This window comes from Nansenia antarctica (assembly GCF_963989245.1).
Source record: "Nansenia antarctica genome assembly, chromosome: 6".
NCBI classification, from domain to species: Eukaryota; Metazoa; Chordata; class Actinopteri; order Argentiniformes; family Microstomatidae; genus Nansenia; species Nansenia antarctica.
In genome coordinates this window covers 6,170,376-6,195,865 of record NC_137676.1, presented here as the reverse complement: position 1 = coordinate 6,195,865, position 25,490 = coordinate 6,170,376, and the positions used below count along the sequence as shown (strand labels likewise).

The following is a 25,490-nucleotide window of genomic DNA, read 5'->3' as shown; positions in this document are numbered from 1 at the left end:
CGAATCAGCACCCTAAACCCGTCCTTCAGAATGTCAATCTGAAACAGCAGATAGGTTAGGCGCCTTTCTTTCTTTCTTTCTTTGTTCATTGTTTTTTTTGTTTTTTTTTTGTTTATGTTATGTGCTGATAACTAAATGGAACGTATACCTCCAGAACTGTTGTCAGAGTTGTTCTCCCTCCTGGCCCTCTCTCTCTCTCTCTCTCTCTCTCTCTCTCTCTCTCTCTCTCTCTCTCTCTCTCTCTCTCTCTCTCTCTCTCTCTCTCTCTCTCTCTCTCTCTCTCTCTCTCTCTCTCTCTCTCTCCCTCTCTCTCTCTCTCTGTGCCCTTCATCTGACAGGGACACACCTGTTAAAGGCGTAACTGTGTTATCTTATTATTCTTCCGGAGACAACAGCTTCGGTTTCCTCATGTCGTTGATGATCCCTGCAGGAAGCTGCCTCAGCCTCTCTCAGCCTCTCTCAGCCTCAGCCTCTCTCAGCCTCTCTCAGCCTCTCTCAGCCTCAGCCTCTCTCAGCCTCTCTCAGCCTCTCTCAGCCTCAGCCTCTCTCAGCCTCTCTCAGCCTCAGCCTCAGCCTCTCTCAGCCTCAGCCTCTCTCAACCTCTCTCAGCCTCAGCCTCAGCCTCTCTCAGCCTCTCTCAGTCTCAGCCTCTCTCAGCCTCTCTCAGCTTCTCTCAGCCTCTCTCAGCCTCTCTCAGCCTCAGCCTCTCTCAGCTTCTCTCAGTCTCAGCCTTTCTCAGCCTCAGCCTCTCTCAGCCTCAGCCTTTCTCAGCCTCAGCCTCTCTCAGCCTCAGCCTCTCTCAGCCTCTCTCAGCCTCTCTCAGCCTCAGCCTCAGCATCCGTCCCTTTCCACAGTAACACTCCGGCTCAATTAGGGCAGGGAACAATATGTCCACACTCAAACGGGGGGTTACACAACGGCCTTGTGATCTCCGGGAGGTAGAGCAGACCGGAGAGAGAGGCCCTCCAACAGCCCTTAGGCCTTAATTACTCTGCTCACTATCAGGGATCATGTCCCCCCCCCTTCTCTTACCCCCTGTGGTGCCCTGAGCTCCACAGCATTAGGAGAGGAAAGTCTAATGCTCTTGACTGATGGCTGCCGAAACTTCAGGCGACACACTTCCTTCCACTAGCTAGAGTGGGGCGGCGTCCTTGGCTTTCTCTTTCACTCCCAGCATGCATAACTCATTAAGAATTAGCATCATCCTGTAGTATGGTATTCACTCTATTACAAATCGGCGGGAGTGTCGGCGTGAATTTCTAATTTAGAAGATGCTAGCGATGGCGTTGTTCCTATTGTTAGCAGAGTACGGACGGAGAGTCTTTTCTGACTTGAAAATGTGCTGTATGCAAAAGGACAAGATTCAGATGAAGAAGCATAACATTTTGCCCTCATCCTTTAGAATTGCTTTTCGCTTTTTTCGCTGTGATTGTCACCTCATTATCACTCTATTGTTGCCTGGTAACAAGGAGGGGTGTTTGTTTAAAAGGTCCATTATCGGCTCTGACAGCTTATTACTGTAAGGCCTGTGTTGTTTATAATTACTGACAGATAGCAGGGGGCAGAGGCAGTACAGTGAGTGGCGTCCATTTTGTGTGTGTGTGTGTGTGTGTGTGTGTGTGTGTGTGTGTGTGTGTGTGTGTCTCGTTAAGAGTTTTAAGACTGACATTCACAAATGACATTTTGTGGTTGCGGGCTGTTCTGGCTCAGATATGGAATAGAAGGGGTAAAAAGATTCTGTCCAGTCCCCTTCACAGAGAGCAGCAGACCAAGATAGCATGGAGAGAGAGAAAGAGAGAGAGGGGGGTTGGGGTTTAGATATAAAGAGCAAGCGATTGTTGTTGCTCTCAAAATGCTCAGAGAATGTAAATGGGCTCTTTCTGGAGACAGCACACATAAGTCAGGACTGGGCATAAAATAATTCTCAGAAAGCTATAAGCCTGGCAGATGAGGCTATGGTGTTATGGGAGATATTGATCTCATAGAGGATACACTTATATTTACAGGCCTTGATCAATCAGCAGTTGGGAAAACAACAGATTTATATGAGTTCATCGTTCTAGGAAAACGTGCAGAGTTCCAGACAAATATCATGGCACTGTATCTCTCTCTGCCTTCTTCACCGCTGGTGCTACGGTCCTCCTCTGTCAGGGAAGTCATTTGAGCTGTCCTATTCCCTCGGCTCCATCTCTGGCCCCCAGTGAACCTTCCAACTTACACTGATCTTTTATTAATGGTATTTTTCTGTTTGATGCTTGCGATTTTTTCTTTCTTACCAGATGTCTACTGGGTTTCTCTTCTGTCTGTTCGAATCCAGCTAGCCCGTTTTTCTCAATTATTGTCACGTTCAGCTCCGAGTGTCTGACATGTTTCGAGTTTTACCCCCAGAAAACTCCTAATGAGTCGAATCCTGCCTGAGTGTATTTTATTTGAATGGGATTGCATTCATAGCGGGCTGAGATTATTGAAACCTTTGAATCCACAGGCGTTTTTGATTGTGTCACAGATGGGTAAGAGACAAAAATGAACCAAACTGACATTGTAGACAACTGTGAGAGTATTATTTATGAACGGTTGTGGGTTCAAATTTCAAAAATAACATAAAAACCGGTGTTTATTCCATCGTAGTGCATGGAGAAAGCGCTCATATGGCAATGTTAAGTAAAGCATTGAAGATATGTTATAACGTGCATATTGTTATTATATAATAATAATAATAACAATAATAATAATAATAATAATAATAATAACAATAATAATAATAATAATAAGATATGTCATCAATGTTTTAGTTCCCTTTGGTTAGGAATCAGTGTCATATGTCAAATCATGACATGTAGAAAATGTATACTGCACCATCTTCCCATCATGACCGAAATACGATGCTGCAACCATAAAGCTGTGTTAATGCAATGTTGTTTTTGTCTAAAATGCCCCTGGGGTCGTGTCTTCTGTGGTCCTGAACTTTTGTTTATGTGCAAGACTGTATGAATAGGACTTGATTTGATTTGCACATGATTACTCACACACACACACACACACACACACACACACACACACGCGCGCGCACACACACACACACACGCACTCACACACACACACACACACACACACACACACACACACTCACACACAAACACACACACACACACACACACACACTCACACACACACACACACACACACACACACAAACACACACACTCACACAAACACACACACACGCACACACACACACACTCACACACACACACACACACACAAACACACACACACACACACCCACACACACAAACACACACACACTTGAAACCTGTGACCTGATCACCCGCTCTTGAGATGAGGCCATTAAACTCCCATCAGTACCTGACCTACATCTTACATGATGCACACGTGGTTTATCGTGTATTGATTTCCTCAGGCCTCTTTCCAGGAGCGAGTGATCGACTCAGATTCCTGCTTTCTTGTGTGTCACCATGGTAACCTTGTTACCAGACAAGTTTTGGAGTGCTGTGCCCAGACATGAGTGTGTCTGTGAGGTGTGACCCCCCGACCCTCGACTCACACTACTCTGTGAGCCTCTCAGTCTCACCCTAGTGGGATTTTCATTTCACCAAGGTTTAGGACTGAAATACTCAGTTAACATTTTGGATTAACAAAATAAAGAGAAACTGAGATATAATGTGGTTGGGGGAGATTATCCTAAAACATGTGCCAGCCCTTTTTCTGAAAGCGGTGCTACCGCAACCCCCCCAAAAAATCTATTTCATATTCATTGGTCGTGGTAAGTGGTAAGCTTCAGTGTTCATCATCATCCCTCCTTTTACTGAAATCTCATACATAATATTATTTTTTTTGTTGCTCCCAATTATTCTAAATGGGCTACAGATGAAACTAATTACGTCTATAGAAATGATTGCTTATCACTATTATGTACTGCGTATTCGAATCAAGTGCGGTTCTGTTCCTCCCTGTCTGTCCTATTAGTGTGACTTACCCAAGGAGACGTTTATTAAGCTCCCAGCCACCACCCTTCACAACCTTTTTGTCATATTTCAGAGGCAGATTAATTTGTCCCGGTTTGAGTTTTACCCTGAACCCCATGGTCCCCATCTAGCTACTGTCTCAGGCAGTGTTCTTCTGGGAATGTGCATGTGTGTGCATGCCAGAGTGAGTGTGTGTGTGTGTGTGTGTGTGTGTGTGCGTGTGTATGCGCGAGTGTGTGCATGTGCGCGCCTATGCGTGCATGCCAGAGTGAGTGTGTGTTTGTGTGTATGTGTGTGTGCGTATGTGTGTACACGCAAGTGTGTGTGTGTGTGTGTGTGTGTGTGTGTGTGTGTGTGCAGTGTAAGTCCCCTGCAGCGGTTGTCATCCCCTGCTGTCCTTTTCTTTCTGGCAGGGCTCAGCAGGGAGGCGGAGGCGGGGAGGCTCTGAGCTGCATGTCTCTGGCCTTGTCTCGGGCGCTCACAGCCAAAAACTATCCCTCCTAACCAAAGGACACACACACAGAGGCAAAGACTATTGATTCCCTGTTTAGCTGAATGTCCGTGTTGAAGCTGACAGATTGTGCACAAAGCACAAAAAAAAGAAGGGTGGCACACAAGGTTAACACTCCCTTTAGGTTTAAAACATCACTGAGAGTATGATTTATTCCCCGTGAAAACACTGGCACCTGGAGTATTTTCAAAAGAATATTAGATTCATATTCAATCATAGCCAGCCAGTGGCTAGAGAGGAAATTGCAGGGGAGGTTATACACGCCACTCTGGCTGGTGTGATGGGAACCTCAGCTTGCCATTTATTAAGACATTTTTGGCATTTAGCAGACGCCTTTATCCAAAGCGAATACATTTTGTCTATGTAAGTGAATCATCTATATGTTACGGTACATGTGGGAATACGGTACATGTGGGAAAACTAGGGTTAGGGTTAGGTGCTAGGGTGCTACGGTTAGGGTTAGGATTAGGGTTAGGGGTAGGGTTAGGGTTAGGGATAGGATTAGGGTTAGGGTTAGACATGCCAGCATGTACCAAGTCCACGTAGCACCTAACCCTAACCCTAGTTTTCCCACATGTACCGTATTCCCACATGTACCGTAACATATACATCAGTCACCATAAGAAAAAACTATGCTATGACCAGCGGATATTGGCAGTCACAATGCTAGAAGTGTTATCTACAAAAAAATGTAGAGTAGAGAAACTGTATAGGGGGGGGTAGTGGGGATGAGGAGGTCTTTAGGAGGCAGTTAAGCTGTCAGTTAAGCAAGCTACGTTTTAAACATTTTTACACTTGCCGTGTGTTGGAATTTGTGTGACTTCCGTCATGTCGGAGCTGTTCTAACCGGCAAGACGTAAATGGTTATCATCCCCCCGCCAGCTTGAATCTCAGCTTCCTGTCGCTCTGAGATTCCGGCAAGCTCCAAAAAAAAAAAACTTGATGGCGTTAACACAGGCGTGTTTGGGGTGTCAGAGTTGCTTACATGCCCTATCTGCAAATGAATTAATCTCTATGTGCTCAGGAGCACCATGTGACAGCCTGGGAAATCTGTAGCCTCAGCAGATTTCTCTCAGCGGAGTGTGAAATTTGTCACAGTGAAAAGGGTTTCAGAGACGGGGAAGGACTGCCGGCACATTCCCTGAGGCAGTCCTTCCTTCCTGCCCTCCAGACTGCTGCAGCCAAAGCAACAGAAGCTGAGTGATGAAGGAATTAATTTATGAGACTGGCCCCAATTTCTCTCAAGAGCGCCCTGTTGGTTCCCTCGGCGTAGTTGGTTGGTTGGCTGGTCGGTTGGTGGTCATTTTGGAATATCAATTCCAAATACTTTTTTTTGGGGGGGGGGGGGGGGGGGGGGGGGGGTTTGCTCTTTTTTTGAGTTTGATGAAAGTGAAAGAGAACATCTGATGCAGTTGTGTAATAGTTGTGTAATAAATGTTTTTATTACCGGTACATTTTTTGGTCCCATCAATCCAGACCCATAGACACACACACACACACACACACACACACACACACACACACACACACACACACACACACACACACACACATGCAGATGGAAGGAGAGGATGACAGACAGGCAGACAGGCAGACAGACAGGCAGACAGACAGACAGGCAGGCAGACAGACAGACAAACAGACCGGCAGGCAGGCAGGCAGGCAGGCAGGCAGAAAGACTGACGAACATATCCACCTCCTCCAGACCTCTCTATCTATCCCAGAAGTGCCACTATCTGTCTCTGGCTGTTTTGTTATTAATGAAGGTTATGGCTTTTCACGCTACCTGCCTCCTGTCTCTGGGGATACAACAGCCCTGTAAGCTGAGCTCTGGGCCGGCTGCCAGGGCACCAGGAGTGGCAGGACTTTTTCAGGGTGGATCTCCTCTCAGCTTAAAGAGGCTTGACTGCCTCATTCAAACTGCTGCTACAGTATGAGGGTGTCAGAGGGCAGAAAACCCAACACACTGAAAGTCTGTGTGTGTGCATGTGTGCGTGCGTGCGTGCGTGCGTGCGTGCGTGCATGCATACTGTAGAAAGGAGAGCCACACACACGCAGGCACACACGCACACAACCACGCACACACACACACACACACAAGCACACACACGCATGCACGCAACTTTCGCACACAACGCACCACCTCACTACACCTCACTGCGTGCGTGCGTGCGTGCGTGCGTACGTGGTTGTGTGCGGGTGTGGTTGTGTGCGTGCGTGCGTGCATGTGTGCGTGTTTGTGTGTCTGTGTGTGTATGTGCGTGGCTCTCTTTTCTACAGTACTGTAGGAGAATGTGGTCAACCACGTGCAGTGTGCCTCCTACAGCACACACTGTAGCTCTACAATGGCAGAACTGCAAGCAACGCAGAACATCTCATGTGAGGTGAATTCAGGGAAATTGGATTGGATTCTGCTCATTTACCATAGATAACGTATCAAAAGAAATTAAAAGCCACCTAAGCGTGAAATAATGAAAGTAATTATATCAATAAGGAGCGGATGGGAGCTATTGATTTGAGTGTGCAAAACATTACAAGAATATAATGAACACACAGAGATGTACTATGAATTTAAATAGCATTACTATAACCAATTTACCTACATAAGCAAGGTAAAATGCTCAGTAACAAGCTTTGGTTTACTTATAATGTTCTGTCATCGGATGTGAGGTAATTATGGATAACATTTAATATTAAATAATAACATTGAATATTTGGGTTTTTTAAGATATGGCTTAACAGACTAGCACGCACACGCACACATGCGCACACACACACAGACACACACACAGACACACACACACACACACACAGACACACACACACACACACACACACACACACACACACACACACACACACACACATACAGCTCATTATACTGAAACCCTCCCCTCTGACGACTAGTTTGGAGGACCTTTCGCACAGCCGAGTTATTAACTTCCTCTCTGCAGGGTGCAGGGTGCCAGGCAGACAGGCAGGCAGGCAATCAGCCAGCTCAGATAAACACAACAATGTGCTCCTCATTAGGAGACAACACCTTCCAGGAGAGGATGGTATTAAAAGCACTGCTTCCATTCGAGGGAGGGATGAATGTTCTGGAGATTCTGTAGAACACATCTAGTTGTTGTTCTGACTGATCCTCATTGTAGAACACTCAGAAGAAACTAGGTGACTGACAAGGAACTCTTTTTTTTTATATATACCGGGTGTGGTAGAATACATCAAATGACACAGAAGGGCTTTTCAGAGAGGCTGGGTGATGTCAAACTAGGTTGTCCTACTTTACTTGATTCAGATTATACTGTAGAAATAAGCCTGCTGACATCCCGAGAGCCTGCTGAGATCAGTCTTCCACGGTAGGACACGGTCTGCAGAGAGTTTCCGGGGGCCTCTCTCTCTCTCTCCTCTCCCTTCACCCTTCCCCCCGTCGACTAGCCCCTCCGGCTGTTTATTCAATGAGGTTTACTCAGCTGTACATGACCAAACACACTGGAGCTAACATGCCGGCTGCTGAGATGGCCCCTGCGCCTGCCACATCTCTCACAGCAGCGAGCGGAGGCTATTATAGGAGGCATGCTGCACATCCGGTCGTCTGATGTGGCGGATGATTAAAAAGATGAGGGAAAGGGAAAGGTCGGGGATGGTACATTAGGCTGAGGCTGCTGTTAGGACAGGACACGTGCCCCGGCTCTGTTTGTACTGTGTTATCTACTACTGCAGTGACCGGAGAGAGACGTTGGGAACCACAAACATTGTTTTTGGAAAAATCGTTTTTTTGGTCTGGAATAGATCGATTCTGTCTGCCTGTCTGTCTGCCTGCCTGCCTGCCTGTCTGTCTGTCTGTCTGTCTGCCTGCCCCTGCGTCTGTCTGTCTGTCTGTCTGTCATCCTCTCCTTCCATGTGTGTGTGTGTGTGTATGTGTGTGTGTGTGTGTGTGTGTGTGTGTGTGTGTTTACTCTATGTGTACTCTATGTGTACTCTATGTACTTTTTTGTGCTCTATGTGTGTGTGTGTGTGTGCGTGTGTGCATGTGCGCATGTGTGCGTGTGTGTCTTATAGCACTCTAGCTGCAGTAGACACTAACGCCTTCTGTGATAGTAGTAAGTAATAAGTATTAAATACCAGGCCATAGGCCATTGGGCCATTGATTAAGCCAGCCAGTGGAGCCACTCACCATCGGTAATTGTGGTCGAAGGTTTTTTCTCTCAGAGCTCCAAATCGATGGTTAACATTTAAAAAAACAAAACAATTATACAACACAGAGGGTTGAGTCGAGTGTCTTCTGTTATGTATTTAGCATGGTATCCACTACGACTGTGCCGTGCAGGGCATACATGTTACAGACAGGAGGCCTGGTGTGGTCGTGTATAAACTAAGCCCGGCTGACAGGGGAATGGCTCAGCTCCCTGAGCGGCTGTTTACTCCCGCACTCAAGCCTCATTGTGCTCACTCTGGGGAGAGTTATAGGCCGACTGCTGAATGAGATATTGCATAGAACATTGCACATTGACAGTAGGCTAGGGAGCCAGCAATCCAAACACATTTATGTCTGAGATTGAAATCTACAGTCCCACGATTATTATTTTCCCCCGGGGAGGGGATGACGACATTCGATGCAATAGCTTTTAAGAAATAGAGACATTTTTGAAAAGCCTGTTTAGGATATATCCTTGTTTTAGTACGGGGGGCGGGGGGGGGGGGGGATTTTCGGCTTGTTTCAGTAAAACAGCAGGCTAGGAGGTGGGGCTAACACGCTCGCCTGCATTGTTCTCCGTCTTGAAAGACTAATGATCTCTCGGTATCCCAGGGATGGCTTTAAACGGCCAGTTAGACAGCCCTTGAGACAAACGCTGAGAGTACAGACTCTATCTATCCAACGCTGTTTGAGAGTTTCTGTTATTATCCTCTTCAAGCTGTGTTGCCTTTACTGAGAGGGCCAGAGAGAGAGACAGACATTTTATGTTTGATTGATATTCAATGCATTTCAAATCTAACTCTTTCTGTGTTCGTTTCTGTTACTTGCGTGTACCCCACGTAATGTGCTGTATCTCTGTCAAGAAATCAATAGATAATATCCTTACCCTTAGCTACCCCTAGATTGTGTTTGTCATTCAGACGCAGGTGTGATAAAGTAGATACAGTATAATCAAAAACATGTGGGAAAATACATGGACAGACAAACCTTTGAAACAAATCTGACCTGTGGTCAACTCACCCAGAGGGATTCAAAAAGACCCTCTGCTTTTACTTTACCAGGTAACTGATACTAATGTGGAGGAATACTACTTGTCCCTTTCATGCTTCCCCATTCCCTCTCCCTCTCCCCCCTTCTCTCTCTCTCTCTCTCTCCCTTCCTCTCTCTCTCCCCCTGTCTCTATGTGTCTCTCTCCCTCTCTCCCTCACTCTCTCTACCTCTACCTCTCCTCTCTCTCGCTTCCTCTCTCTCTCCCCCTGTCTCTCTGTGTCTCTCTCCCTCTCTCCCTCTCTCCCTCTCTCCCTCACTCTCTCTACCTCTACCTCTCCTCTCTCTCTCTCTCTCTCTCTCTCTCTCTCTCTCTCTCTCTGTGCTTCTGTGTCTTTCGCCCCATGCTATGATGCTATCGCCTGTGAAGGTGATAGGTAACTGAGGAGCTGGAGACCGCATCTGGGAGTAAGAAGGGAGAAAAGGGCCATCTCTGCTGGCCTGTAAAATATTCATCATACTGAGCGGGAGGAGAGGGAGGGAGGGCGGGAGGAGAGGGAGGGAGGGAGGAGAGGGCGCAGGCGGCGACACAGAGGAGTGTTGGGAATATAACATCATAGCTCAGAGGAGACGAAAGAGGAGAGAGATGCAGGGAAGGAAGGAGCAATGGAGCACACATTCTCTTTGTGTGAGGGAGAAAGTGAGATGTTAATTACTTGACTGAATCTTTCCTGTAAAACCCAGATAGTGTGTTGAGGAAATGGTGTGGGTCTGTTTTGATGAAACAATGGCGACGGCCGTAGATTATTGTAGCATAACTGTAACGTGAGGGATCGTATTTTGCAAAGATTGTCTCAGAAGAAGCAGAACGCACAGAACAGAACTGTACGCTAGGCGTAGCTACATTTCAGATGATCAACTCGTGAGATGCAGGACAGTTCTCCCCCCCCTCCCCCTGCAAACAGACTTGATGGAAAAGTACCAGTCCCCAACTCCTGCTCTGTCCTTTCCCCTTTATGGCCAAACGGTGTCTGAGGACATGCTGTCCTCCCCCATTAATGATAATTACAGCTCTGCCTACAGCCTGAATCTCTCCCAAAGTGCTAATTTACAGTACCTCACAGTCGACGGATTGACAGCGGAGGCTATTGGGTGATCAATTCTCTGTCATTACTCCAGCTTTGACCTCTGTGAATTGTGACACGGTCTGGTGAAAGGGCGAACAAATCGGCAACCAATCACAACACACACTTGCTAGTCAAGACAAAATATTGCAATGCAATGGATTCGGTGAGTAATCCCCACTGCTACCTAGTTGACTATAATACTACTTTACATTGCTAGCAGGCTCACAAAACAAGCTGTTAGTTTACTAGCGAGTGTGTCATTGATTTTCAACAACGCTGAAATGTATTTACATTTTTCAAAAGGGTTAGGAACATTAAATAGGCTGCTGACTTTCACCGTTACCCCTCTCACCAGACCGTGTCACAATTGTGTGCCGTGATTTTAATGCCACTAGGATTGTACATAATACAATAAGGTGTTTTGACAGGTAATTCATGACAGTGAAATAGGCATACTGTACTCTACATTGAAAATAAATAATAATAGTTACCTTTCGGGGGGGGGGGGACTAATCAGCATTAAAGAATTATAATTAAAATCATATACAGCTCTTATTTCCTTTTGGAGAACTGGGCGATCAGTTGTGGCTTCATTATATGCCTACCATTGAAAATGGCAAATCAACCATTTGACCAGAGATTTTTATGCCATTTCCTCACCGTGCCAATGTCCACACATCCCCTGAATATTGTAACAACATAATATAATTCCGCCGTTTTCATTCACCAGGTACCTTAAAAAAGAGAATAATAGAATAAACATTCTGACTTGTCTAGTCAGGCCTACAGCAATTTCTTCACAACCGATGCAGTTCTCAGGTCCCCTCAGGTCCCAGAGTATTGCATCACGATTGAGTTAAGTATGTAAGTAATACAGTTTTTATTCAATTCATTCAATAAAATGCTATTGCTAGTCTAACGTGAATGTTCTTACTAAGCTTTAAAAAAGTAAGCTTTTGCAAGAAGACATAGTAGTAACAACAACAACAACAAGCAACAACATTGCTGCTGGCTGCTGTGCTGTGACAGCTGTTGTGAATATGCTGCCCCGCGGTTAGTTTCAAGATGTGGAAGGATGGATGGATGGATCAGAGCTTGGCTACGACGTTCGCTGAGGTCAAATTAAAAAATGCAATGGTTTAGTAAACATATGTGGCTTGGGTGTGATTACAAATACTGTTTTAGTTTTACCGACAGCTAACTTAACAACAACGTTATCATCACACACAGCTAACCCCATGAGCTACATCATCACAGCTTAACTTGAGCTTTAACCTAGAGGTATGTATGTAAAAGCTAGGTCATCATAATGACATTGCTGAAAGGGGTGCCTTTGCTGGGATAACAATAGGGATGGGAGTTGATAAGATGTTATTGATACCAATTCCCTTATTTGATTTGCTTATCGTTTCGATTGTAGCTGTTTTATTATCTTGAGTCTCTGAACACAGTGTATAATAACTGAACATAACATTTGAACATGAATTTTAAAATAAATTAAATAATTAAATAATGAATAATAAATTAAATGGATATAACTGGATATAACTATGAAAACAAATATAAAACTTAAACACAGAAATTATTCTGCAGACAAATCTGCATGTCTGCTTTCTCTGGGAGGATCTTAGATCTCTCTGGGCTAACGGTGTCTCCAGCTGTGGAGAACACCCTCTCAGATAGGGTTGAGGACGCCGGAACGCCCAAATATGTTTGGGCAAGATCTGACAACAGGGGCAGTGTGTCTCTCTTCTGCCACCACCAGAGAGCAGGGTCAGCTGATACAGGGAGGCCTCTGTAGATCTGGACTTCCTGTTCAATTCTCTCACGGATGGACTGGGTGGTCTGATGGATTGTCTGTTGCAGCTTGTGGTCCTCTGCTGCAAACAGTTCCTTCAAGGCTGTCTTGTATTGATTTATGGGTGGGGGCTGAAATTAAATGGACCATAAACAAACGTTCATTATTATTATTATAACCAAATGGTTTTAGTTTAATGGTTTGATTAAAGTTTCATATTTTAATCCATGCCATATGATCATAATGAACTGAGCTTACACCTCACTCTTAGGCTAAATGATTTAGCTTTTCTAATAGGATTACACATTTTTCCTAATTTAACAGCACATTACCTTCCGGTGTAAAACCATGGAAATTAGTAACCAAAAACGATGTTTTAAGTGAGAAGTTATGGCATGTCAAAACCTGCAAAAGACAGGAAATTCAAAAGGAGCACCACCAACTTCCCTGTTTTGACACCTGCTATAGTGCTGTATGTTGGTCTACTGTACTTCAAACAACGTGTACTCGCCCACTGGGCAGGTTACTTGGGATTCAAAGCTTCTGTGAAACAGCCTAATTCTTAAGCCCAATGCACACGGCGTGCGATTTTGTCGCACGACAACATTCGATTCTCAATTCACACCAATGAATGAATGAATGTGAATGGAGAATCGAATGTTGTCGTGCGACAATATCGCATCGCACCCCGTGTGCATTGGCTCATTGGGTCTCATTCAAAACAATGGAATCGAATTCGGCGGTGCGACTAAATCGCACGCCGTGTGCATTGGCCTATACTCTTCAGAGTGATAATACCAAGCCATAGAGGTCGGGCTGCACACAGAAGAACAGGTCAGTGTTCCATTGAAAAGGTCTGTTGTGCCCCACCTAAAACCTATCAGACCTAAAAGTCATTTCTGGATGCTTATTTAGGTGCTTCTGCTCCCCAGCTTAAGACAACAGGCTGAGGAAACACTGATGCAGGTGTATAGGTGTGTATAGGTATATTGGTATAGGTATATTGGTGGTTTGCACACATCATGTATTTGTATATAATAGAACTTGAGCCTATTCAAGGTTCGAGGTTTCTTTATTGTCTCCTAGGGGAAATTAGCTTTGCAGTCAGGTTCACACTGACAGAATACAAAAAGGACCTCAACACAATAATCAATACAATAAAATTGCAGAGCTAATTCAGAAATAGAAAGAAAAAAAAATAGAAAAAAAAATCATACCACTACAAAAAAGTGCTAGTGTGCAAAAAGTGCAGGGGGAGTGCAAGAATGCAGCCAACGTGCTATTTGCCATTTAGCATATTAATAGCGCTAGGGATGAAGGAAACATGAAGTCTTTTAGTCCTCCGAAACGACGGCCAGAGGGCAAACGCTCAAACTCACTCTGGAGTGGATGGTCCTGGCAGACCAATATACTGTAGCTTTATCCAAGGGCGAAACTTTGGTTTGGGACCCCTAGGGGGGTCCGGGGCCATGCCACCCCACCCCCCGGAAGATTTTTTATTTTTTTTTACTTGAATGTAAAATGCATCAATTTGGTGCACTTTGAGGGCAAAATTATGAGGCTAGATCTATGAAGAACTACATACATCACTCAATACATGCCTTTTCTAATTCTCTTTTTATGCCCCTTCAAGATCTTCTTACCTTTATGTATTCATACTTAGTCATTGTTTACCCTTTAAGATAAAAGATTAATTCAATTAATCAAACGTTTAATGTGTTTATTCTCCTCCTTCATCTCTCCCTTCAAAACATTACTTGCACAAATCAAATCAAATCAAATTTTATTTGTATAGCGCATTTCTTACAAGATGCAACTCAATGCGCTTCACATAATAAACATTCTCAGTCAATCAATCAATCAATCAATACTGACAGAGCCGCAAGCAGGCAAAAGTAAAAACCTGTACACTATGTAGCCAGGAAAATTCCCTTGCAGCCCTCTACACATAGAGCGACTACTAGCCAGTTTGCCTACCAGCACCCAGCGGTGGGCCCCCCCACAGACAAATATATACTGTCTACTCTACATGCTTCCTGTACTCATTTGCAACAATAATAATAATATCTCTGTGGTGACAGCCAGAGTCCCGCTGTTTGAGAGGTGATCTTCCAAACACTTCAACTCACGTTTTAATTTCCATTACGCACGGCGAGTCAGATTCTGTCTCACACACAATCGACAGCTTCCAGAAGCTTCTTAAACCAGACGGAGCAGACCCATAACTAACTAAACTCGGGGGGAATCATCTTCTCCGTGTCACCACACCAGATCAATTGTCCGGTTCATCGATGACAACTTGAAATATAGGCTAGCTAGCAAAGTAGATAAGGTGATTTTCATGAGGGTTATGGTGGACAACACGCTTTCGAGTTACATAGACCCAAGGGTAATAGAACAATCCTGCTGCTTTACAAACAATAATGAACCTACTCACATCCTCCTTTCTTTCTTTTCATCCCGTCTCCAAAGAAAGACAGAAGATTGAATATATCAGGGACTTAAGAAATCAGCAACTCAATTCACATTCTCAGCCAGAATATGATGGCTGGCCAAACAATAGCGTATTAAGCATTCCCCTTCAAGGAGGCTAACAATAATGGAATCATCAGCAAACTTTAAGATGTGTCTGTTCTCATAGTTGCTGTGACCCTCATTAGTATACAAGATGTAAAGAAGGAGGGAGAGACAGCAACATTGCGGGGAGCCGGTGGATGCACCGTTACCTCTCACACACTGTGACCTATCTGTTAAAAAGTCCATTATCCAACCAATCGGGTTAGGATCGAGTTTAAAATGACAGAAGAGCCTCTCTACTAGCAGGAAATGTCCATGTTCCTCTATGTAGACACTACAGCACTATAGCAGGTGTGGTAGAAAGATGTCTGTTCTACAAATTTCTGTCAATTCTCTTATGTAAATAATGAAACATGTATCAGGTTATTGTCGAGCATTGAGAGAACACCTATCTCATCACAACAACATTTCAAAGTCCATCTTCCACGTATTCGAGGTTGTATCAATAAATGATACAGGTGTGGCCCACTCCATGGAAAATCACAATGATTCAGCATAGAGGATCACCACTCACCTGAAGAGAATAACCGACCAATCAGCCTCCTATGAAAATGTATTTAACTGGATGACTGGATGAAAATCAGTTTGCGGTTCTGCAGAGCCAAACTCCAGGTTTTTGTCATCAATTAAGACCTGTACCATATCTGACACCTCTGTTCTCCGGGGATTCTTGAATTTAACTACACAGGTATCAAAGCTGTGTGCTGGAAAACCTTGTTAGTGCCTAGGTGAAGTTATGGGTGGTGGTGCTCATTAAGAGTTTTGGCTTTTTGACGTGTCTTAAACTTAAAACTCACTTAAAACATAGTTTTTTGGTCATTAATAGAATTGGAGTATTGCCAACGATAGTCTTTGGAGTTTCCCTGTCTACTGTACTGTCAGAGCCCAAATTAAGAGGCACACTAACTTCCAGTAATGGTCTTTCAATTAGCCAACTTCATGCGAGGTTCACTACAGTTCACTTGTTCCAGACAGTTATTTTCTTCTTCTCTTTTTAAGAGCGCAGAACTGCTTCTTGAGCACCCGTGACAAATTTGACAAGCCACTATGAAGCGTCTGTGCTTTTCAGATGTTATTAGCGCACATGCAGCCAATTTGCCACACTCTCTCTCTCTCTCTCTCTGTATGTGTCACTGTCAATCCTGCCAACTCTGGCCTTTCAAATCCTCCCTCTGGAGCGGCCTTGGGTTTTACCCAAAGCTTGACATTCGGTGACTCGGCTGTTTTTCAGACCCAAACAGTCAATAGCAGGACAGACAACTGTACTGACAGAAAAGAACAGGATGGACAGTCAGGGTAGTGTTTTGTACCTTTGCTCTCCAACGTGACTGATTGAGCTCCATGATAACTGCTCACAAAGCCTTGGTCCCTCTCTCACAGACATCAATCCCCAGCAGGACGTCCCGCTGTCCTCTACTGTTCTTAGTTTCCCCTTCAGATTAGAAGACCAGACAGATAAAAGAGGCTGGTCTCAACATAACTCTTAACTCTAACCCTTCCACCGCCGGCCCTCCCCCCATCACACACACACACACACACACACACACACACACACACACACACACACACACACACACACACACACACACACACACACACACACAATGCACTGACAGTGTAATTTATATTTTTTTACATTTATTCTCATTTATAGTGTACGTGCCCCATACCAACTTCACAGCCTCTAACCTCATTGCCTCTTAGCCCAGCAAAGCCTACATCATTTGTTGTTTACTTATTTTTTGCTATTCTCTTTTAAATAATTTTTGCTTATACTATATTGTAGTTTTTTATGTCCTATACACCAACCTCACCAAGTCAATTTCCTGTATGTGCACGTATACTTGGCCAAATAAAAGAATTCTGATTCTGACATGTCAGACCCTGGTCTACTTCTAGCATCTCTGCATTCATAATGTTGAACTTTCTTGTCTGTTAATGATGTTCTAATGTCGGAAGGTGCGTAAGTACACTAAAGCGCATGCCATATCATCGCAAGCTCTCTGGTTCGATTCCGGTGTTGTGCCACATTCTCACCCCTCGGTCTCATTGGCCCAATGTAGTATAGTAGTTCTTTTGGACAACGAAACTAGTCATAGTGACAAAGGGTCGGGATAAACCAAAATGTCACAACAAGATGGAGGCTACTTCACTGGAAATGAAGATATATTGCACTTCCACAGTATCTGAAAGAAATATACACAATTTATTTCTTTTAAATGGTGTTCTTATGTGTCCTACTGTATCTATGTTGGAAAAAAGTATACCAATGCTGTCCATTTATGTCCAGTCAATCAATCAGAATTCCTGCTGTATCAACCAGCAAATGACAACACAATAACATAGCAGGTCTTTAACAACTAACTGTGCGTGTAAAAAGATCATAGCTGCAGAACAGTCACTGCTGCCCCATAGGACGGCTCATATCTCTTTGCTTTGGTTGTTTTAAGAGAGCGTCTTAACAATAACAAAGCGAGTGTTTGCACTTTACAGGAGCTGTTCTGTGTCTCTGAAATGTTTCCTCATAAAACGCATGTTCCCTCGTAAAACTACTGGAGTGCTATATTGGGTTGAAGAAGTCTCCCTGCTGCCTTTAACAGCTCAGAGATTGCTAGGCTACATTAGAGATCCCGCCGAGTGTGAGGAGGATTTGTAATTTAGCGCTTCTTGTTTTTACATTCCTCCCAGGCTGTAAAGAAGCACACGCACGTTTGATGTACAGTATGTGATTAACCACGGCGCAGTGTTAAGTGCTTTTCAATAGCAGGAGAACTCATTCTGAGTGGCGGTTTGATTGATTGCAGAGCTCCAGAAGGTTAGGGCCTGTGCAAACTCCTTAAGATCTGGGTTTGATCTACGGGCCTGGGACAGAGGAATGATTCCTTCCTGTAGAGTGTTGGCCACTTTACGGAACTGCCAAAGGTAACCTCGTCCCTAAGGCTATTGTGCACAGCGCATATAAGCTTGGAATAACAACGGCTCAAACCTGGCCATATTAGGAGTGATTTTACTGAGTGAAAAAGTCGGGGGGTGTGGGCTGTGGGAGATGATTAATGATTAATGATTGGCCATCCGTTAGGACTGTCTTTCTATTGGTTTAATGAAGGCCAAGTTTGACACTTTGGTCCACCAGACCTTTCGTATATTTGGGCGAAGTGTCTGGTAAGAGAAAGTAAAAGGGCAGCAAGAAAACAAGTCTTCATAAAGAAACTCATTATTCTTATACATTCTGCTGTTGCCACTGGTGTACTGATGTAGTACAGTATGTGTTATTAACTCCGAATCAGAAGCATGTGGTGTGCAAGTACGAGGGGGAAGTGCTGCAGGAGATAATTAATGCCGTCGGCTATGCCCCATCCGTTTCGACGGTCTTTGTATTGGCCTAATGAAGCTTTCAGGTCTGTAGGGACAAAGGTAGGGGGTGGCGGTAGCCGAGACGTTAGAGAGGCCGGCTAGCAATCGGATGGTCTCTGGTTCGATCCCCGCCTCATGAGGGAGCTGCATGTGAGCTGGAGGGTTGCTGGCATCATATCTAAGGTGCCTACCACTGCCATTGTGCCCTTGAGCAAGGCACTTAACCCTCCAATTTCTCCGGGGGGCGCTGAGTGTGGCTGACTATGGCTGACCCTGTGCCTACAGCAAAAAAATACATTTCGTTGTACTCTGTGCAATGACAAAAAGGTTGAATCTAATCTAATCTAAAGCCCCCAAAGCTACTGTCAGACCATGCATCAAAGACTCACTTATCAGAGAGTTCAGGCCAAGGGCACATGGATCTACTCCTTCATCCAAACACTATACGCTATACTATACTATACTAAAGTAGCCTACTGTTCATCACAAATGCATTCCCACAATGAGGAGTAGACTCTTTCGTCACATGTTCGTTTATTCATGTATTCATAAAGAACAGGCTCTCGCTCCAGATGGCTTTTTCCTTCCTGGATTCATTTATTCCTAATGAACGTGTGCTATGGGAGGCTGACATCATACTTGTAGTAGAATAGACATCATAGATTTATCTATTCGTTCATCTATTCATAAAGAAGAGAATGCTATCTGACGCTGACATCATTCATTGACTTATTTATTCATAGAGAACAAGAACACTCTGACCTTACACACACAATCACACACACACACACACACACACACGCACACACACACACTTTTCACACAATTCATCGAAAACATGCACCCTCTGATAAGAGGCTTAGATTTATGTTTAGTAGTTCACATGCAATCTGGAGAAGTGACACGTATGTCACAGTCAGTGAAATGGATGGTGCTAGATAGATAGATAGATAGATAGATAGATAGATAGGTAGGTACTTTATAGATTCATCCATCCTGAGAGACGGATGGAGGCAGTGTGCAGATGGAAGGAAAGTGTGCGGTTTAGGGGCAGAATATTGATGGAGGCAGGGAGATAAGAAGCAGCCAGGTAAAGCTTCTTCCCACCTAATCTTAATTCTAATCGAAATGGGAGGCGCATTTTATTTTTGGACTGAGAAGGACGGAAAAGTCATCCCCCGGGTCATTTACATAATGAAATTCAACGCCTCTGAAAACAGCCGTTGTTTTAATAATTTGCACCGCGGTGCCTCTCTTCTCTTCTCGTCCCGCGCCTCTCCCGCCTCAGCGCCAGTACTGGAGGGGAAACCGAGCGTGGATCCCATAACCATCCGCTTCACAGACTTCCACCGTCGCTCTGACGGTGTGTGTGATCGATAGTTGCTTAACTGCCCTTGGCACCACACCTCCGTTCAGAATCATTTTGTTTGTTTGTCAGGCCTCTCTAATCACAGACATGTCATGTTGAGCCATAACACTGAGCTATAGACCGCTCCAAGCTCTCTTTCTCTCTCTCTTTCTCTCTCTCTTTCTCTCTCTTTCTCTCCTTCTCTCTCTCTCTCTAACACACACACACACACACACACACATTTCCAGTGCATGGGAGGTGTGACTCATTTGTTGTGAATTAGACATGGGCTGGAATAATTCTACAGTTCGTGAGCTTAGAATTATAAGGTTCTATCTCCGCTCAGGGTAGTTCAGAGATATTGAGCGTCAACGTTTTTACATTCCATTATGTTTTGTGAGATGGAACCTTTGTATTTTATGAATTACTAACTCAAAAAATAACATCACACAGGCATTAATAAACACCTAATGGATCAGATTATGTAGAAAACTCTTTATTTTTTTTTATGTTGACAAAAATGGAGATAGAACCTAATTCTAACGTCACGAGTTATAGCTGCTGTTGTGTATTTCCAGTACATTATTTCATGTGACAGAAACCTTTGCTATGCTCTAATTGTGCCAGATGTGACCAACTGGGAGTTAGAACGTATAGCTGAAATCCTCCGCCATCTGCAGAGTTTCCTAGGACACCATTTGGTGTTGAAGCTGTGGTGTAGGTCACACGCAACCCTAACAGCTGATGCGAGAGTTCTTTCAAAGTCTCTAAGGGTCCCATCCTATAGGTCGTGATCCTAAAAAAAATACGGCAGCCAATCTCCGCATCGGTAGGGATGATTGGTCTCCATGGTAACGGCAGGTCTATTATCACCCCATAAGGCCTGAGAGTTAAATCACTGGCTGCCTGCCAGTCTCCATCACTCCCCCCCGCCCCCCAAGTCCCAGGGGAACACCCTCAACACTACCTACTACTATTAGTGCGGTGTCGCTCAGCTCAGACCCACACTGACCCCTAGTGGCTGGTTACTGTAAGGAACTAAGGGAGGCCAGGGTTGCCAACTCTCACGCTTCTGGCCTGACTCTCAGGCTTTCATCTCACGCTGCCCAAACAATTGTTATGCCAAAACACTGCAACAACAACAGTGATGAACAGCCGAACGTCCGTCCCCCTGGCAACCCTGAGGCAACCCTAAACTGTTCAAGTGGTGGTTTCTATTGAAGTGTTTCCCAAAGGTGGAGGTAATGATAATTACCTTGCTAAAAAAGATTCTCATCTTTTTTCCTCAGGTGTTTACTCGCTATGGGAAGTGTTACACGTTTAACGGCGGTGGCGAGGGGCACCCTCCTCTCGTCACTACGAAGGGGGGGATGGGTAACGGGCTGGAGCTCATGCTGGACATCCAGCAGGATGAATACCTCCCTGTGTGGGGAGAGACAGGTGAGGAGAGCAGGTCATACACTACACAAACATGGCTGTCCCACATCCATCATCTCCCTCTCTCTCTCTCTCTTTGATGTGTTGTGCACTCTCTCTTTGAGGATGTGTGTGTGTTTGTGTGTGTGTGTGTGTGTGTGTGTGTGTGTGTGTGTGTGTGTGTGTGTGGGCGGGCGTGCGTGCGTGTGTGCGTGCGTGCGTGTGTGCGCGCATGTGTGTGTGTGCGCGCGTGCGCGTGTGTGTATATGTAGTTCATTACCCAGCTCACACATACCTCACTATATTTTGCTCTGTCACACAGACTAACACCATCTCTGTGTTTGTACTGAGTCCGTCCAGTTGAATAACCCATGCATGTACAGTACGGTGCCTGACCCCAACATCTGCTGCCATCTGCCACACAGATGAGACTTCGTTCGAGGCCGGGATCAAAGTTCAGATCCACAGTCAAGATGAGCCTCCCTTCATCGACCAGCTAGGTTTCGGGGTGGCCCCTGGGTTCCAGACGTTTGTGGCATGCCAGGAACAGCGGGTAAGGACGTCGGCATTGTTTTCACGAATAAAACCGTTTTTACTATTTGTAGTTTTAGAAGGGTGGCTATACATTTGTGACATGGTCTGGTGAAAAAGTCGTCAAGTACCTCAAGAGTCCTTCAATAGTTGAAGAAGATGTGCTTATTTGAATATTGGTAAACCTCAAACCAAATACTCGCTCTCAATCAAAATACACACAAAACAGTTGCTAGTAGCGAGCAGATAAGAAGGAACATCGCTATGAACATCTAACTGCATGTTTAGCACATCACAACATGCTAATAGAACATCAACATGCTAAAAAGACATAACTACACATAATTATTATTATTATTAAGATGATCACACAGTCCTTGTTTTTGCACGTCCTAAAATGTAAGTTTGTTTACAAGCCGTGTATCATTTACCCAGTAGCCTACAGCAGATGATACAGTGAATCCAATTCACAAATTATTCTAAGTATTTAGTGATCCTAAAACTGTTGTTTGTTATATTGAGTGGCCTCTTCAACACTTAAACTTTCATAATATGAAAAAAACATGTTTATTTTCTATTTTTTTGGTCATTTTTTGGTCATTTGCGAGACTTCAGAATTGCCGACATGCGGACCTTGTCATCACCAGTTGGACTGGTGATCAGAAGGTCATGTGTTCAAATCCCACCTGGGAACACCACCACTAGTGTGCCCTTGAGTAAGGCACTTAGCCCTCAGTTACTCCAGGGAGATCCTGTCCCTGTAATTTCTAATTGTAAGTCGCTTATCTGCTAAATGGTTAAAATGGTAAAAAGTTATGTCTTGTCTTTGTGTTTTCAGCTGATATACCTGCCGCCGCCCTGGGGGGACTGTAAGGTGACACCTATGGACTCAGACTTCTATGACACCTACAGCGTCACTGCCTGCCGCATCGACTGTGAGACGCGCTACCTGGTGGAGAACTGTAACTGCCGCATGGTGCACATGCCAGGTGAGTGACTCTCACTCTGCTGTTGAACTGGTGAGTGACTCTCACTCTGCTGTTGAACTGGTGAATGACTCTCACTCTGCTGTTGAACTGGTGAATGACTCTCACTCTGCTGTTGAACTGGTGAATGACTCTCACTCTGCTGTTGAACTGGTGAATGACTCTCGCTCTGCTGTTGAACTGGTGAATGACTCTCACTCTGCTGTTGAACTGGTGAATGACTCTCACTCTGCTGTTGAACTGGTGAATGACTCTCGCTCTGCTGTTGAACTGGTGAATGACTCTCGCTCTGCTGTTGAACTGGTGAATGACTCTCACTCTGCTGTTGAACTGGTGAATGACTCTCACTCTGCTGTTGAACTGGTGAATGACTCTCACTCTGCTGTTGAACTGGTGAATGACTCTCACTCTGCTGTTGAACTGGTGAATGACTCTCGCTCTGCTGTTGAACTGGTGAATGACTCTCACTCTGCTGTTGAACTGGTGAATGACTCTCGCTCTGCTGTTGAACTGGTGAATGACTCTCACTCTGCTGTTGAACTGGTGAGTGACTCTCACTCTGCTGTTGAACTGGTGAATGACTCTCACTCTGCTGTTGAACTGGTGAGTGACTCTCGCTCTGCTGTTGAACTGGTGAATGACTCTCACTCTGCTGTTGAACTGGTGAATGACTCTCACTCTGCTGTTGAACTGGTGAGTGACTCTCACTCTGCTGTTGAACTGGTGAGTGACTCTCGCTCTGCTGTTGAACTGGTGAATGACTCTCACTCTGCTGTTGAACTGGTGAATGACTCTCACTCTGCTGTTGAACTGGTGAATGACTCTCACTCTGCTGTTGAACTGGTGAGTGACTCTCGCTCTGCTGTTGAACTGGTGAATGACTCTCGCTCTGCTGTTGAACTGGTGAATGACTCTCGCTCTGCTGCTGAACTAGACTGATGTGGTGATTTCTGATGTGGTGATTTTAGTTATTTACTGAATGTTTTACACTGATTATATGTGCAGGAGATGCCCCGTACTGCACCCCTGAACTGTACAAAGAGTGTGCTGATCCAGCTCTTGGTAAGGAATAGATCCATGTCACACACACACGTACACACAAACACACTCTCGACCCCCACACACTGACACTTACACACACACACACACACACTCACACTTGCACACTCACACTTGCGCACACACACACTCACACTCACACACGCACACACTCACACTCGCATACACACACGCACACACACACACACTCACACTCACACACACACACACACACACACTCACACTCGCATACACCGACACACCGACACACACACACACACACACTTTTATTTAGAAAAATAAGTTGACGGTTTCGTTGGAGTCAGCAGGACATGACATGGGGTCCGGCATTCTGCACTATTTCTGTACTTTATGTGACTGAAGTGGACTAAAACAAGCAGAAGTGGTCATGCTGTGATCACACTCTTTGCCCTCCAGATTTCCTGGTGGAGAGAGACAATGATTTCTGTGTGTGTGAGACACCGTGCAACATGACCAGATTCAGCAAAGAGCTGTCCTTTGTCAAGATCCCCAGCAAAGCCTCCGCCAAGTATCTGGCAAAGAAATACAATAAGACCGAGCAGCACATTGCGTAAGTTAACACTCCAATGAAAAGGTTATCACACATCCCAGTGAAAAGGTTATCACACCCAGGAGAAAAGGCTAAGCAAGCATGGGGTGTATCTTGCAAGATATACAGTATGCATTGTACTCTGCCAGGGCCGCTCTGTCCTATTTCGAAACCTCTCGCCTTCTAATACTACTAATACTTGCCTTCAGAAAAACAGTGGAGCTATTTTGCCAGAGGGTGTTCATATTTACCTCACGTTCACATTCCACTGGATTATTTCTTCATGATTTCACATTACATGACAAAGCAATGCAGTGTATAGTGTATTCGATATCAGCACAATGTACTGTTGTGGTAAAACAGTTTGATGTTTAGATAACGAAATATTGTCTTTCTCTGAACAGCGACAATATCCTGGTTCTGGACATCTTCTTTGAGGCCCTAAACTATGAGACGATTGAGCAGAAGAAGGCCTATGAAGTAGCTGGGCTTTTAGGTATGTCAGTGATGATAAGAAACATAACTACTTTGATCTCACAGTTAATGCTTTGTTGGAAATGTATGCCCTTTGTTTACATTTTTACATTTTTGGCATTTAGCATTATTCCTCCTTATTCCAAAGCGACTTACAATCGATACGTTTGACTAAGCAAGTGAGTCATCAATTTCCCCAGTTGTAGCAGGAGGAGTAATCTAGCTCAGGCCAGGGGCCATTGGCAGTCATCGTGATAGAAGAATGTTTTATTTATTTATTTATTACGATTTTCTTTTCTTTTTTTTAAAGATTGCTCTCTCTCTCTCTCTCTCTCATCCCAGGCGATATCGGTGGCCAGATGGGGCTTTTCATCGGAGCGAGTATACTTACTATTCTGGAGCTGTTTGACTATATTTATGAGGTGAGCCTTTTTTTAGAGGTGTGGGGGGTTACTGTTATTTCTTTAATCTTTCTAATACTCAAATTCTGTTTGTAACTTGCAAACTTGTTTGAGTCCGTATAAATCATCCATGTATGTTCTCCCTCCAGACTCATTATTGTAACACGCTCTCCGAAAAACTGAATTA

At 44.6% G+C, this 25,490-nt stretch overlaps 1 protein-coding gene across 1 annotated transcript in view; it reads left to right on the top strand.

The window, feature by feature from the left end:
* LOC308159805 (acid-sensing ion channel 1-like) overlaps positions 1-25,490 on the top strand; it is a gene marked incomplete at both ends in the record, with an annotated part of 46,844 nt that overhangs the window by 20,244 nt on the left and 1,110 nt on the right. The window contains 7 exons of the mRNA XM_080533621.1: positions 21,176-21,326; positions 21,728-21,855; positions 22,672-22,822; positions 23,825-23,881; positions 24,296-24,449; positions 24,833-24,924; positions 25,245-25,324. Of these exons, the coding sequence (XP_080389747.1) occupies positions 21,176-21,326; positions 21,728-21,855; positions 22,672-22,822; positions 23,825-23,881; positions 24,296-24,449; positions 24,833-24,924; positions 25,245-25,324 (813 nt within the window). The remainder of the gene's footprint in view (positions 1-21,175; positions 21,327-21,727; positions 21,856-22,671; positions 22,823-23,824; positions 23,882-24,295; positions 24,450-24,832; positions 24,925-25,244; positions 25,325-25,490) is intronic.